Source organism: Rhagoletis pomonella, unplaced genomic scaffold (assembly GCF_013731165.1).
Source record: "Rhagoletis pomonella isolate Grant_MI unplaced genomic scaffold, Rhpom_1.0 Rhpom_scaffold_00008, whole genome shotgun sequence".
NCBI lineage: Eukaryota > Metazoa > Arthropoda > Insecta > Diptera > Tephritidae > Rhagoletis > Rhagoletis pomonella.
In genome coordinates this window covers 4,634,854-4,652,141 of record NW_023458562.1, presented here as the reverse complement: position 1 = coordinate 4,652,141, position 17,288 = coordinate 4,634,854, and the positions used below count along the sequence as shown (strand labels likewise).

At 35.8% G+C, this 17,288-nt stretch overlaps 1 protein-coding gene across 8 annotated transcripts in view; it reads left to right on the top strand.

The window, feature by feature from the left end:
• The window catches only part of LOC118744129 (protein apterous), a 434,606-nt gene extending 429,600 nt beyond the window's left edge, over positions 1–5,006 (top strand). For all 8 annotated transcript variants that reach the window (XM_036476876.1, XM_036476873.1, XM_036476874.1 and 5 more), the window contains one exon: positions 3,094–5,006. In XM_036476876.1, the coding sequence (XP_036332769.1) occupies positions 3,094–3,267 (174 nt within the window). In that variant the 3' untranslated portion in view covers positions 3,268–5,006. The remainder of the gene's footprint in view (positions 1–3,093) is intronic.
• The last annotated feature ends 12,282 nt before the right edge of the window (positions 5,007–17,288 follow it).

Below are 17,288 nucleotides of genomic sequence, written 5' to 3'. Positions count from 1 at the left end.
TTTTTTTATTGAGAGCTGCAAACTGATTTAAGAAATTTTGATAGAACAAAATTACTTTTCCATTTCGTGTGCGTCATTTTATATTAATTTTTCCTTTTTCTTGAGTGCTCTTAAAAGTTTAACTGCGAATGAAAACATTGTCCTAAAAATATGCAATGCATACTCACATACTGTTGTTTTTTTTTACACTTTATAGTATAAAAGAGTTTACCACTGATACGTACTTAACAAGGATTCGAAGATTTAATTTGCCAACTTCGAATTCGTTCCACTAAAATGAGCTGCATAATAAAAATACAAGTTTAGTTATTTTTTCCGGTATTCGCAATACTAAAAAAAATGGGCAATTGTAAAAAATCACCATCTCCATCGAAAACCAGAGATCGAGGAAAATGAACATTAAACTTTTTTTTAACATTGTTTATTACTTTTGAAAGTTGAGTGTACCTTGTGTTTATAGAACTTTATATTAAACGAGTAATTTTCAAACTACCGCACGACCCTTCAGGTACCCTTTACCGATAAAAAACAAGAATTATTGAAATCGTGGTCCAAAGTTATGCGGTAGCATACATAAAATAAGAAAAATATATTCCGACGAATTGATAACCTCCCCCTTTTTTAGGTCGGTTAAAAATGTTTGAGTACTTTGTTAATTTTATGTAAGTAAAGCGCAATTTATGAAACTTCAAAAAGTTTATTTATTTATTACATACTGTACAGAAAACTTGCATAAATATCCTTTAAAGAGCATATTATCTGAATTTTTAGAAGTATAAACCTCTCCCAAAATATATTCCTGGGTGCGCTCCTGATGTGAGGCTTTCCTCTTTTAGACATTTCAGTTTTAAAGCTATTCAAGACCTCTCTCATTGGATACCAAACTTGTTTAATTTGGATAAGCGGTTTGTTTATTATCCGGAAAGTACTTTTATTTCGGAATAAAAAATACTTGGCCAAGTTTAACTCGTACAAAATAACTGCAATTTTCGGTCCCTTCAATATTCGCATTCGCAAAAGATCCGCATTGATTTTTGCGAATGCGAAAGCGAATGCGAGTGTTAAAATTAATCCGGAAGCTCCGCGGTTGCGAATCCGAATGCGAATATTCGCAACAACCCTGATTCATATACCCACATATGTACATGCATATGTATATTACTTTTCATATCAATTCAAGTCTATTACATGCGCCCCACGCTTTTCATTTTCAATCTCATAAATTGTTTATAATGACTTTTGCTAAAATTTCAAAATCAAAATTTATCAAAACAAATTCTATGGGACTGAGAAATATTATTTTCTACTTTTTAGTCCATTTATAAAAGCGTTGAATATTAAAAAGTTTTTTTTTTTTATATTATTTATATTCTACTTTTTAGTCTTGTCTGTATAAAATTTTGCAATAGATATTAACATAATTCATGTATGTACATTAGACTGCATCACTCCCCATACAAAAAAAAATCGGTACTATTTTTCCATTGGAATTATAAAATCTACTATATTTTAAGACGTCCACCAAAATATTTCGGAAAAATATTAAGATGTAAGTGAGCTGGACCGATTTGAAAATACCTCCAAAAATGGTTTTTTTTTATGAATAAAAATAGTTTCTTAAAGATTTTTTTTTGAAAAAATCCCCTCAAATGACAAAACCGTTTAAGCTTAAAATATTTGCATAAAATATTTAAAAAAAAAAATTAAAAAAAAATGTTAAATCGTAATGATGATGCTGTTTTTAACATTTTTCAAAGATTGGTATAAGAAAAACTTGAATAACTGAACCTAAACTCTTCCGATTTAGACTTAAGAGGTGTCATTGGAAAGGTATTTTCTCACCCTTTTCATTTATTTGCTAATAAACTTATTCAAAGGATGGAAGAGAAAGGTAGGAGAAACGAACCTCATTCAAAGTTGAATTAAGATGTTTTAGTATTCGAAAAAAAAGATGGGACACGAATGACGTTTCTTTTGGCCAGAAATAAAAACGGTGTGAAAATACCTTTCTACTGAGATTCCATAAGTCTAAATCAGAACATTTTTGGCCCAGTTATTCAAGTTTTTCGTAAATCAATCTTTGAAAAAAGTAAAAAAAAACAGCATAAAAAATCTCATTCTTACGATTCCGTTGAAAAGATTTTTAAATATTTTTATGCAGATTTTTTAAGCTTATTCTAATTTGTCATCTGAGGGGACTTTTTCAAAAAGTTCTTTAAGAAACTATTTTTTTCATAAAAAACTTCATTTTTGGAGGTATTTTCAAATCGGTCCAGCTCACTTAAATCTTAATACTTTTACGAAATATTTTGGTGGACGACTTAAAATATAAGTTTGGTAATCCCGGCGGAAAAACCGCAACTTTTTTTGGTGATGCAGTCTAATGTACCTACATAATTACGAGCACCAGTTAATTTTATTTAAAGAAATTGCGTGTCGTCCATTTCCGCTGTAGCGTACGTAGTGCATAGCGCGACATCTACCTCTCAACAGACGAAGTTGATGTCTAGACTTTTTTATAGGAACTTTACAAAGCAAAGGCTTTCTAGGTGTCTGGACACACAACATTGCAAGTGACTGGACACATAACATTGCAAGTGACTGGACACACAACATTGCAAGTGTCTGGACACACAAAATTGCAAGTTGATAAAAGCGTTGTAAAAAGCAAAACGCCCTTACGGGGTTACTAATAAAGCTCTCAAAGGGTCCTGCACCATACGACACCCGTTTTATAAAACTCTTCAACACTTGTTTCGCGGAAGGAATTTTCCCACATAAATATATGGAAGATACAAAATTCATTGCCTGCCGTGGGGTGTATATTTTTGAATTGAAGTTTCATGAAAGTCTTTTAAAAACGGTGTTTTGAGATTAAAATGTTCTACAACTTTTAATCGCAAAGCAGGCAGAAAATAATTCCAAGGGTAAATATGTAGTACTAAAACTTTTTACAAAAGTAAGTTCGAGCATTGTTTAGACGAAGCCGAACTGACATACATATAACCGAACTTTTGATGTTTGGTCGTTCCCTATTTATTAATAATATACTTTTACTAACATCCATGCATTTACTTTTTTAATTTTTCTAAGGTTTGGTTTCAAAATGCAAGAGCTAAATGGCGACGCATGATGATGAAGCAAGATGGTACAAATATTCTAGAAAAAGGCGATGGATCTCTGGATTTAGATAGCATTTCGGCGCATAGTCCTACTTCGTTCATGATAGGCGGCGGCAGTGGCTCTCCTCAGCATGCACTTGAGTAGCAGTCATGCTCGTTACTGGTACCACACCGAGAACTTTGAGCTAATCACGCTTATCTTGTTGCTTTATTAATATCACAGTCGTAGATGTAGCTGTAGTCTAAAGCACCCGTTTTACGCAAACGCTCCAGTCCAATGCAAGGGGAGAACAACCACGGCAGGGAATCTAGCGCCTACACACGCATTCATGCGAATACACACATACTTACAAATGTACACCCATAAAGACCAAGTCCACATAAGTTTACTACACGCATATATGTATTCATACATATTTATTTACGTTTACTCATAAGTTAATAGAGTATACATAGTTGCATAGTATGTATGTATGTACTATACATACATATACATATGAACTTCAAACGAATTGTATTGCACGCAAAATCTATTTCGAACTGGGAATCAAATAAAATACATATGTCTATATATGTACGTACATATGTATATACTTACATCCATAAGTGCATGCACACATATGTATGTGCATGCATATACTTATGGAAAAACACTTAGCAGACCAATTACCACCAAACTTCTAAGCCATAACGGGAACAATCTTATGCGCGTGGGCTAATATTTTTGTAAATGTATTTAGATATAGTTAATATAGGTGATATAATTTAAACCAGAATATCGAAATCTGAACTTGTTATTTCTAGCACATTTGGAACTTAAAGGATACGATACACACTCGTTTATATGTAGGTACATACATACATACATATGTACATTATAAAACAATAATACATAACCTAAGTACCTTTACTACATATGCATAGATTTAAAAGTTCAATTGCAGAATATCAGGCAAAAGCACCCATACATACATACGACACCTCAAGTAGTCTGGAAAAATTACGTACACATAAAGTTTTTTTGCTGCGGGATCATGATAAACCGTGAGGACTTGCAGTTCAACTTTCGACTAAGTACCCGCACTGAGATTTCTGCGCCTCGTAGTACATCTATGTTTTTAATTTTTTTAGTTTCCTATAAAACTTAACTATATTTAAAATAAGATAATTAATACAAGTTAACATACATACATAACTCAAAGAAAATCCCGACCCAAACACCTTTCCTATGGCCGGAAGGATGAGCATTTGCCAGGCTGAAAAAGTCAAAATAATAGCGTTTTCTTTTATCGAAATAATGTTGCATTTATTCTTCCCTGCGTCAGCGCTGTCAAATTTTCGTGTTCTTTTCTCAGTATCTTCGCATGCATATTGTATGCCCTTTCTTTAAAATGTTGCACTCTGATACTGTTGCCATATAAGAACGAGACATTTTTTTTTTCGAGAAAAGAGATCGTCATAGGACAGAGAGCAAGTGCAACCGCACACATCAAAAAGTTTAAAGGCACAATTGTAATCAAACAGAAGGTGTGCAGCGCAACTACCAAGCGTACTGTTGTTCCCCGAACGACCACTTCACCGATCATTGAGGATAGGGAGGAATTTACTAATGATAATAATAATGGTACTCGCCGACGCGGAAAGGGTAGCTTTCAAATAAATGGTGTGTGTCGATCTTCTTCTTGCGAGTCTTTTCCAAGATATGGCGTATGATAAAGCCCTCATCTATGGTGAATCTACCAGGTCTAAGGTCACACTGATAAGACCCAATAAGTTCCTTGATAGTGTACGCATATGGAGTGTTCCATACCAAAAGGAACGGGGTTCACACTTCATATGTTTGATTTCTTTCAAATTTTTAGGGTTGATGCAGAAACATAAATAATAAATAAGTATGAAATTTGAGCTTGATTAATACATTTTTATAAACTTTACAGCACAAAAACGAAAACAAATCGTATTAATAGTTTTCCAAATATCTCGAGAACGGTGCAAGGAAAAAATTTGACCCCTTGGGAGCTGTTTGAAAACAGCGGAAATTTGGATTTTTTCCAAAACGATTATAACCCTCAGTACTCCTTTCTCTGTTGCCCAAGAAGAGAGGCTAAACACCTTTTGCAGAGAGCACCTTTGTGCGTAGGCGGCCTTCGGCCGCACTTAGGGATTATAACCCTCACTAAGTAGAATTATCCTTTCTGTGTTGCCGAAGAAAAGGGGCTGACAACTTTCTGCGTAGGCGGCCTTCGGCCGCGCTTAGGGATTATAACCCTCACTAAGTAGAATTCTTCTTTCTGTTTTGCTAAAGAAGAGGGGCTGAACACCTTTTGCAGAGAGATTTCGTGGACATTTTTTTTGTTTAACAGCTCAGCTCGGCAACTTGCAAAAAATACCATATTTCCAACCGACATTATTTTGTTTGATTCGATTCACGCGTTTGGGCACAGCAACCCAAAATCTTTGTACAAATTCATAAAGAGTCCCCAAAGATTGAGCTTTAGGTTGCGTTCGAGCTATTTAATAATTACAGCAGTAGAGCAACTCTGTTGCCTGTTTGACACTTTGTTGCTGATACTCAGCTGATGTTTTGCAGAGAAGTTGCACAGGTTAATTTCACAAAGTACCGTTCGAGTTAAAAATGGAATTATCTTTAATAATAGACGAGACTGAGAAAAGTGGAGGCAATTTTTTATTAAATATCGCAATCGCAAAGAGGAATCTTCTGTTAAAAGAAATCCTAAGAAGGAGACGAGTTACAAAAATCCTACGACGTATTCTTCTCCCACTTCCGCATGACCCGTAACACATTTGCTGTAAGTATAATAATTAAGAAAGCTTTTGGTTTCTGTTATAATCAATGTTTTTAATTTGCTTAGAAACTAATGAATGCTCTACTGCCTTCTGGTCAACGTTGGACACGCATTATATATTGAAACAGTCCCTGTACCTAACTTTGTGGAAGCTGAGCAACAGCCGAATTACATATCGACAGCTCTCAGATCGATTCAACGTCGGAAAGGGGACAGCTCACAAACTTTTTTTCAAAACCATTGAAGCAGTATGCTGGCTTAGAAATGAAATTTGTTGGCCTACGGTTACCAAACAGCAGGACGTTATGGAAAGATTCCATGCGAAAAGACCAAACTCGTTCCCCTTTGTTGTTGGATGTGTGGATGGAATCCACTTCATAATAAATACCCCGAAGAACGACGCAATCAGCCACTACGATCGCAAGGGACACTTTTCAATAATAATGCAGGTAGAAGAATTTATACAGTCTGGTCTTGTTTAGTGCATATGTAAATCTGTTAACTACAACAACAATTTATCAAAAGATCACGTCGGGCGAAGTTCAGCTTGCTAGCGGGGCCATAATATTAGCAGATTCCGCTTATCCGCTAACAAAATATTTAATGGTCCCATATAGGGATAATGGGCATCTCTCTACGGAAGAGAAAAGATTTAGCTACTACCTTAGTTCCACACGAGTATTAATAGAGCAGGCTTTCGGCGTTTTGAGACAAAAATTTAGAATATTAAACCACATCGATGTATCATCTTTAAAGGATGCTTCAAAAATTGTAATGGTCTGTACTATACTACACAATTTTATAATAGAGCATGACGGCGATCTAAGTTCAATGGATTCTTTGGAAAACAATTTAGAACAAAATATATCTGACAATGCTGGCGCAATAGAAGTTATCGAAAACATTTACGAGAATAGGGAAGGAATTATAAGAAGAAACGAAATAAAAATGTTATTTCCATTGTAAAGTTTTCGTTTATTAATTAATAAAAAAATATTAACAAAACAAATGCTTATAGCATAAACATTAATTCATTTGAGATCATAAGTTTGAGTTCGGTAGTAAGTGTTATATTATTATTATTTTATAATAAAGCATGTTTATGATCGCTTCTCTAAAATTTCTCTTAACGCATTTAGGACGCCAATTTTTTCCTTTTCTATTTCTAACTTCGCTCTCTCCAGCTGCAATAGTTCCTCATGGCGTTTCTACTCTTGACTAGCCTCCGTCTTTAAATATAATAATGTTTCGTTCGTTGATTTTCTGGAGCGCTTCCAGCGTAGCTATCCGATTCGCCTTCGCTCTCCTCACATGGGGGACTTGCCAAGGAGGACTCCAAATTTTCCACAGGAGGTTGGATTGAATGTCGGCTCCCATAAACAGCGTCAAACTCGTCAAAATACTCCCCGCTGGTAGCTTCCCTTCCTGTTCCTTTGTTCCGCTTCTTTATCCTCTTGTACGATGCCAGTAAGTTTAGAAACTTTCTCTGGAGTAGCTCTTTAGAATCCGGAACTTCGGGATTCACGGCCTTCATGGCCTCTAGGACTTTACCCCAAAGAAATGATTTTTTCTTTTTTTCCGGCAGCATATTCAGCCTCCATGTCCAGTCGGCATCGTACCAAAAGTTTATTAAGAGCGGAACCCAGTCTTTCGCTGCAAAAAAGTAAAGAGACATAATAATCAAAACTATTTGCAACCTATCTATATTATAGATCTTCATATGATAAGAAATAAATCACAAGTATGCTTACCTTTCTTCTTCCATTGTGTTGTGCAAACGAAAATTTTTTGTTGCCGGTTATTTCAATAATTTGCGCGCATTAAGTGTCAACAGAACGTGTGGATTTTGCAAGTGTTGCCACATATTTGCGCCGAACGTGATACTTTGGCAAAATTTGCAACACAGCTGCTGTGATTGCCATCTCGAACGCACCCTTAATTTAAAACACAGATTTGAAATTTCCGCGCACTAGTTTATTAACAACTTTAATCTGAAATACTCTCTTATGTGAAACACACTTTTATGTGTAAAACACGCAAATTAAATGGCGGGAGTTGAGCTGTCAAAATAACTGTCAAACAGCTCTTCGAAAGTTCGAATTTCCTGCTCCCAAATTTTCGGGGAAAATGCTGCTCCCTGGCAGATTAGAATAGGAGGATTTTGTTCTCGAGATAAGTAAAATCCGCGAGAAATGAAATCCGCGGGAATATTCAGAATTGGGCTGAATATCATTTTGAGTAGTAACCAAGGCGAATTTATACAAGGTGGTGTTGATGGCGAATTTAGATTTTCGCCGCGGTACTTATTAATGTCAAAATTATGTGTTTGTTGTAAACAAGACGAATTCATATTACAACGAACACAGTATTTTGACATTAAAAAGTACCGCGGCGAAAATCTAAATTCGCCGTCAACACCACCTTGTATAAATTCGCCTTGGTAGTAACATAAAATATTTTAATTTATGTACAAACATGTACATGTACATATGTACTTACAGTGACGGGCAAAACTGTAACATGGTGTAACACTTTTTACTTCAGCCATCGCTATCTTTCCAAGTTCTAAAAACTTTCATACTTTTGTTGTATATTCTTGTTGGTACATCCCTACTCCCTCTCTCATAACGATTTGAAGTCAATACAACAACAATAAAAAAACCAGCTGACAAAAATGTAAATTAAGGCAGATGTTACAGTTTTGCACTCATACATTTTTTAGAACTTTTTAACAATTTTCACGAAAAAAAGAACTACTAACACAATGTTCAGTACTCTTTTGCTTGTTTCAGTTCCTGGAAACGATTTGGCATACCTTATTTGTATCTCTGTAAAAATTCTGGAGGTATATCCTTAGCTTGCTTTCACAGCTCATGTACTCGATTTTACGGACTTGGATACTAAGTAAGCTGTGCTTTTAGTTGTTTTCGCAAATTCTCAATGAGATTCATGTCCGCGGATTGAAGAGGTCATTTGAAATTAGCAAATTTTTCCTTTTGTATCCAGTCTTTGCGAATATGTGCAATGTGTTTAGGGTGATTTTTCAGCAGAAACTCTCATTTTTTCGACTAGATCTTGCAAATTTTATTGAAATATGAACAGATACTGTTCCTTACACATAATGTGTACTAACGGACAAACAAAATTTTTTAAATACAACCCCAAACTATTATTGACCGACCACCGTGATTCACAGTTTGCCTTACATGCTGCGCATGGGCTTAATTTGGGTCTTTTACCCAATACCATGCCCGGCCGTCTGATTGAAAGCGATTAATTTAGTCTTTTCGGACCAAATAACCTTCAATTGAAACTTAAAAATATGTTTTTTTATTGCATTCTGAACGGTCTAACATGTCCCAACAGGAAACGGTTCGGTTTCCGTGCGATACAGCAAAATGCTGCCGCATTCGCACATGTATTTTTATCAAATTTGCTTTTTTCTTCTTTATGATGCCTTAGCGCTCAATTTGGGAATTCTTCGCCTCGCTGTCCATTGATTTGCGTTAAAGTGTAATACCTTAAGCGCTTCTGTAATAGTGGCTGCATCGCTACTTGCTACTAAGTTCACAAGATATTGTACCGTAATATTTTTTGACAGACTTCCTTTGTCCATGGGAACACTTTAGGCTATATTTTTTCTCAGTCTTAATATTTTCAAGTAGCAAATTCCAAAATTGTTTGCCAGTTTTCGTGCGGTCCCGCCTTTCCGCAGTAAATCTATTATTTATATTTATGGTTCCTGATTAACTGGTGATCACTTCTTCAATAAATTACAATACAGAAAAAAGTCATCTGACTTCCAACTAAGTAAAAGATAACTGTAAAATGCAAAACTAAGAGTGAGTGCAAAACTGTAACATCTGCCTCAATTTACATTTTTGTCTGCTGGTTTTTTTATTGTTGTTGTATTGACTTCAAATCGTTATGAGAGAGGGAGCAGGGATGTACCAACAAGAATATACACCAAAAGGATGAAAGTCTTTAGAACTTGGAAATATAGTGATGGCTGAATTAAAAAGTGTCACACCATGTTACAGTTTTGCTCGTAACTGTATGCATGTATTTTCGTATGGATAGCACATAGAAAAAAAAACATGTTTATAAGTACACTTAATAAAACCATCAAATGGTTTACAAAAACGCCATTCTTTTATTAAAACAAAAATATAATATAAAAATTAAAATTTGCATGCATCGCTTTTTAAATGCTATAGTTGAAGTGCTCACCAAGGGCTTCTTTGCGAGCATCTAGGGAGCGCTTTTTTCTAACGACACACAATGTTAAAATACAAAGAAGTATGAAATTAGGAAGGGAGCGCTTACTGCTGAATATGGAGCGCTACAATAGAACTAATGGAATTCAAATTAATGTAGAGTGCACCCCATAATACTATAGATAGATAGATAGATAGTTGGTTGGGTAAGGCACTGCGACCGCTGGGTCTATTGTGCCCCTAGCTCATCACAACTCCTCAACCAACCAAAACTTCATAATAGACCCCGGGGACAGTGAGTGTACGTGCTCCTCTCTTGGCCAGACGTACCCTATACTCCTAAGCCTCCTTCGCGCCACGGCCTCACACTCTACAAGAAGGTGTAGGGGAGTTTCCCTGGTGGCATCGCAGAAGCGGCACAGGTCGCTGGACCAGATACCTAGTTTATACATGTGCCCTCTTAGCCTACAGTGGCCAGTCAAAAATCCTGTAATTACCCTCAGTTTGTCCTTTGGAAAATTCATAAGTAGCCTGTATCTTGTCAGATTGTAACCTCCTAATAAGCTTTTCGCCTGACGTTGACCCATGGTGTCACGCCAATGCAGTTCCCTCAGTTTGCAAATGTCCCTTCTGAGCATATCCTTTATGGTACTTGGTCCCACTGCCAGAAAGGGCTCAGATCCTATCGGGGCCGAGGAAGCAGCTAATCTGGCCAGGTGATCAGCCTCCTCATTTCCTGCCACCCCCATGTGCCCTGGTACCCACATTAGTTGGATATCATTGACCTCCGCCAGAGCATTAAGCCTCTCGACACATTCCAAAACCAAGGAGGACTTGATCTCGAATGATGAGAGAGCCATAAGTGCCGCCTGACTATCACTTAGTATAAGTATCCTTTCATTCCTATAATTCCTACTCATGCGCACAAACTGATGGCATAGACCTCCGCTTGAAAGATGCTTGGGAAGGTTCTCAGGGGCACCGAAAGCTTCAGCCTGGGGCCGTACACGCCTGCTCCAATCCCCGCAGGTGTTTTGGAGCCGTCAGTGTACCACTGTATTGTGCTCGCCTGTATGTGCCTTTCCATAATAGAGGCACACCAGGTCACCTTGCTGTAAGTGTAAGTCCTGAAATTCCTTTTGAAGATAACCTGTCTGTTGATATCGTCCCTGGGGAAAAGAGCCAGGGGGAGCTGGGTACCTAGCTTGTCCCTGTTCCTAGATGATAACACCTTGCCTTTGCCGAAGCCCTCCCTAGCAAAGTTAAAGAGGGTTCGCTTTGCAACCTGTTCAACTAAGAGGTGCAGTGGCTCGAGTTCCAGCATTACCTCCAGCGCTGCCGTCGGGCATGTGCGCATTGCTCCCGTAATGCACACACATGCCAGACGTTGAAGCTTAGAGAGGGTCTGCCTCACCGTTACTAAAGTAGTCTTGGAATGCCAAGCCACCGCACTGTACGTTACTATAGGTCTCACTATCATGGTGTACAACCATCTGAGGATCCTCGGAGTGCACCCCCAGGATTTGCCCGCCAGACGTTTGCACACCATAATCGCTCTCGTGGCCTTGGAGGTGACCGCAACAACATACTTACATATTGCGCAATACTCAGAGCTACCATGATGATTTTTCAAATTTTTTTTGAGATGGCATATTTTCAAAAACTAATTTTTTTATCAAAAAATTTGTACGTGAAAAAATTTTTCAAGAAAAAAAATTTTCAAATACTTATTTTCATAGAGAATTTTGATGTGATTGATTGATTTTTTCAAATTTTTTCCTTACCCTGTTCTCGAGATATTTGGAAAACTATTAACTCGATTTGTTTTTGTTTTTGTGCTGTAAAGTTTATAAAAATGTATTAATCAAGCTAAAAAATTTGAAACAAATCAAACACATGAAGTGTGAACCCCGTCCGTTTTGGTGTGGAACGCCCCATAGATAGATCAGCTTATTTGTTCTTATAGGATTTCACCCTGGTATAAAAACTTTCTGTAAGTCGGCTAACTTTCTGACAAATTTTTCTGTAGCTCTTCCTATTTACATTTCAAGCACTTTGCACTCACTCAGCCTCTTTATTTTTGTTATGCAAAATACGTCCCGGTACCCTCTTCAGGCCCCTATATCGATCTCAATTAGCTCGGGTTGCGCCCTATCGCGGCGTGGAGCTTTTTCTCGCCATCCTACAGCAATAAAACTTTAGATAAGTATGGGTACGCATATGTATGTTAAATTGTTGAAAAGGAATGAGGAAAGAAGAGGTATACATACCGAATTTCGAAAAAAAGCTGTACCCTTCTATTCTGCGACATCCTAATGTACATGGACACACACCGTCGCCTGGGTAAAAGATTGTCGTATGTTGATTTCGGCAGGTTGTGGGAAATCGCGATTGAAGTTTGGAATGCAATTTCTCAAAAACGCGAGGATAGAATTTCTCCAAAGTCTGCAAATGTTACTAGTTCACAAATTTCTTAAATTATTTAATTTTTAATGTTTATTGTTAATTAGTTTTGAGTTTGTGAAGGATTTTATTTAGTAAAATTTTTCCGTAAGCGTTATTAGTCCACAATTTGGCAGCCACATTGTATGAAATACGACAAAATGTGATCAAAATTTCTACTAAATTAATGACACTTTATTCTGAATATCTCGGAAACCAAAGGAGATATCCAAAAATGGAACGCCATTTTTAAGATATTGATTAGTTTAATATGACTGCATCACTAACTAAATTTTTACCAAATTATCGAAAAAAAATTTAGTCAATATCTAAATGAGATATCTAAAAACACATAACACCAATCGAACAATCTTATTTCAAAATATATAACGGCATCTATAACTAAAAATCGTCAAAATTGCGCTTACGACAATCTTTAACCCAGGCGACACGTTTGTACTCAGGTTGCAAGTGAATATTTAATTAGAATGAAGTGTAACCCTTTTTGGTGCTCAGTTTAATTTCTCTATGCCAAAATACATAATAATCAATACGATCTATCTGCAGTTGTCAGAAAAATTAGATTCCTATATAAAAATTCACCTTTCACCTCACCTGTCATCGATGACTTATATATCGCGTTCTAGAAGAACTAACTATTGAGTTTTAAAATTAAAATTGCAACCAGTGATGACCATTAAGCCTCAGATAGGCACTAACATCAGAATGTAGTTTTTGTATAAACTGTAATGTAAGCCCTCGATATATATGTACGTGACAAGGAAAATTAAAAGAGACCTACGGGTCGAAAAATCGACTTTTCCTTTTTTTACTGATTGTTATAGTAGATTTCACAGTCTTTTCAAATTCCTGGCCAAATTAGATTTCATTTCAAAGGTGGATGCATTGACAAATAAAATGTATAAACGTAACTTCAAAGTCGTTTTTCTCGAAAATAATTCAAGTCAATTACAATTAAATCAGTTTTTTTTATTAAGAACAATAATTTCAAAGATTTGCGTTGCTCACTAGCAGTTAATAAACTTTTATTTAATTTTTATTTATCAAAAACTTCAAACTTCGTACCTTCTACCAAAGAAAAATTTACAATGACCAAAGCGCTAAAACCAAAAGCAACAGCAATTGTACACAAGAGTTGGGTATGTGTCGATACGATAACGGAACTTCAAATTAATACTTTGTCTATTACCTTGTTTATATGGCATCAAACGCGGTACTCGTGTCAGCGTAGCTCGCTTGAAACGCAAGTGTTTATATGCAACACAGGAAACGAGTCGATCGAACACACTTTCAAACAGAGTTTATTCCGATACAACCCTGTTAATACATGTGCCAATTCTTGAAAATAATGAACATTGAAAAATAATAATGAAAGACTCAAACAGCCATGTAAAAATTATCTTAGCTATTAATTTTATAACAAAGCTTAGCACAAATGTAATTTCAAGAACTATTTAAATGGTTTGCTTTATACAGAGTTGCATAAAACAACCGTGTGGCAAATTCCGTGTTTATATGCACTCTTAACACGATTCAACAACTCTTAGCTCGCATTGAAACTGTTATTTATGGTGGCACGATTAAAAGTTTCAGTTCTCTTTAATAATGAATTTACATGTGTGTGTCCAAATAACATGGTTTGACTTAGAACGAATTGAAGCATCATATAAACATGGTATATGATCGTATGAAACGTGATTCAAGAATACCCTTATTTGGTAGTTATGTAAGTTGACAACTATCTATAAGGGTACTCATTTAAAAACGCAAAACTCTCGCCCAGTGCAATTTTAAACCCTCGCAAATGAAATGTCGAAAGTTGAATGGAAAGTCCTTTTCAGAAAAAGGGAAACTTTGCGCCGCAATAGGGACGATTTGCGCAGTGTGCTGTGCAGCCCTCAATCAGCTATTTTATTTGCTTTCATTTTGATTCGTGCCCAATGCTTTTTAGAAATGATTGCAATAAGACTTAAATATTTAATTAAATTGGAGTTTCAACTGTTCAACATTTTAAAATAAATATTGTCAAATAATTAAATGTCAGAAATTCCAAAAAATATAAATTTGTTCTCATGAAACACACTGCGCAAAGTTGCACAATTGCCCAAATAATTAATATGGATGAGAACCCTTTATATCTTTAACATCGTAATGGTCGTTAGGTAGTTTTTTTTGGATAACGTAAGGTCCCTTATACTTCAGGATAAGCTTCTTATCACGGTTGCCACTTCATCAAAATTTTGTGTACCACAATATATAATTTAAAAGGCCCAAAATAAAATAAAATGTACAGTTTTTGTCGTCGAACAAAAATATATACAGTGACTCAAACAAGTGACAAAGTGTTGTTTTTTTTATATTCGTAATGTTTTTCAAACAAATTTTTTTCGTTATTTTTCTATAAAAATACCGTGCATGCTTTAAGCAACACCACATAAACAGTTTTAAACTTTATACCAAAAATAGGAAAATTCTACAAAATTTAAATTTTTTATCTGAATCTTTAGAACATTTTATAGCCCATACAATTTTAGTCTAATAAAGTGCAAGATTTTTGTAATTTTTTCCATACAAGCATGAATTTCTTATGAAATAAAATGCGGGAGACCGTAAGCAACAAAATTTCAAAAAATCAACGCCAGTTTTTCAATTGCATTTTTTATATATAAAAAAACATCACAAAAGCAGCCTCCAAACAAAAATTCTCAAAAATCAAGGTGATTTTTTAGGCGGTTGAAACCTGCACTTCATTAGAATATAATAGTATGGGCTATAAAAATGCAAACCCAAAATGTTCTAAAGATTCAAATCAAAAAGTTGAAGTTTTGATAAAATTTTCGAATTTTCCTAAATTTTGTATGAAGTTTGAAACTTTGTATGCTGTTTATTCAAACGAACTTTGCTTCAAACAGATCCAAAATAAAAAAAGGCCCAAAGACCCAAACAGAGAAAATAGGCCCATATTTGGTACAATTGTACCAAGTGGCAACCGTGCTTCTTATCAGTGCCTACAAAAAACTCCTTTGCCGGCATATGATCGCGGTAGAAACAGGTCTCGTTATGCCGTTGGATGACAGTATTACCTCATTCGCCTCCTACGTTATAACAGCTAGATTTTGTTGCGCATTCGTCTGTTTGTCTTCCAAATATTGGACGAATTTATCTATGACAGGCTTTCCCTGACATATGGAGAAATCTTAGCGTGCGGACGTTATTTCTTTCCTTTTACGTAGTATATGTTCTAAATACATATGAACCAAATCATACCATAAATACAGATTTTCCAAATATCTTGACTCCTGCGCCACCTATCAGGCAAACATTTTCGAAGTTATTCATTTCCATCTATGTAATATAAGTTTTAATTATGAACCATGTGGGATTATAAATACGGGGTTTTCAAATATCTCGTCACCTAATCAAATTCCGGAGACCTCGGCCGGAGACCTCAGCTTCGACGAGTACGTAAGTGCGCTAAAGACTTAACCGTATTCTTTTTAATCTACTTTTAAGTTATTTATTTAAATTAAATTAAAACACATCAAAATTTGAGAAACAGAGAATTCTGCACAATTTGAAATTATTCCCAAACAAGCCAACCGAAGAAAACGGAGGTCATATAAGGGTTCACCAATCTAAATATCTCCTAGAAATATTATTGCCTTTTTTCAAAAAGCTTATAAACATCTCAAGAAAATTATTCTAACATTACAACTACATATGTTAGAATACTCTTTTTTCTCATATAAACGCCCAATTATGATTAAGTTCGGTGTTTTCATTATTTAGCACAATCTAACAATTTTTTTGTTTAATTAGCTTAACTAATACATACTCGCGAAATCGCACATGCGGGAATCTTGCAACGATACGGGTTTAATTTGAACAGTAAAAAAATTGTTTTCTTCAACTGAACTTCGTGCAGCTGGACACCACTCATGTGTAACGTCAAACGATTATGCTGAAATTTCTACATAAATGTGCAATAAACTAAAATGTGTGAAAAATTCCAAATTCACACGATTTTGTCTGCTGCACACAGATGGAAAATATTTAAACACACCAAATAATTTGGATCGGTTTTACCATGAAAATACTCCTCGTGCGTTCGAGAAAAAATTTACATGATCATAAATAATATGCAATCTTAAAAAACGGATTAGATTGAAGATGAAAATGAACAAAAAAAACTTACTTTTTACAAAATTTGGTTTCCAGTTTCTCCGAAATTTCGATTTTTTCAGTCCGATCACCCTCATCCTTTCAGCTTGTATACCTTTTTCGAACTCTGCGTACTTTTACACCTATGAATTTTGTGACCCACTTGTGAGCGTTTCCTTACTGATATAGATAAGAATTTATTACTTTGGTTTTTAATGTAGTGGAAAGATCCCAAGATATTACAGAAAGAGGGTTTGATAATATCAATTCTTATTGCACTGTATATTAGCGTGGGCCGAAAATCCGCTTTTTTACAATTATGATTGGTATTAGCAATGGGGTATAGTCGTTGCGCTGAGTATGCAGTTACAGTTGCATGGCTATACTCAATCCCGACTCTTGCGTCCTCGTTCGCGCACTCTGGGCAACGTGAGCAACCCATGTGCGAGATGCGGTAACCAATCCGAGTGGAGCCTTGGGTCACGGCAGAAAGAGAGGGAGCTTCGGTGGGGCCACTC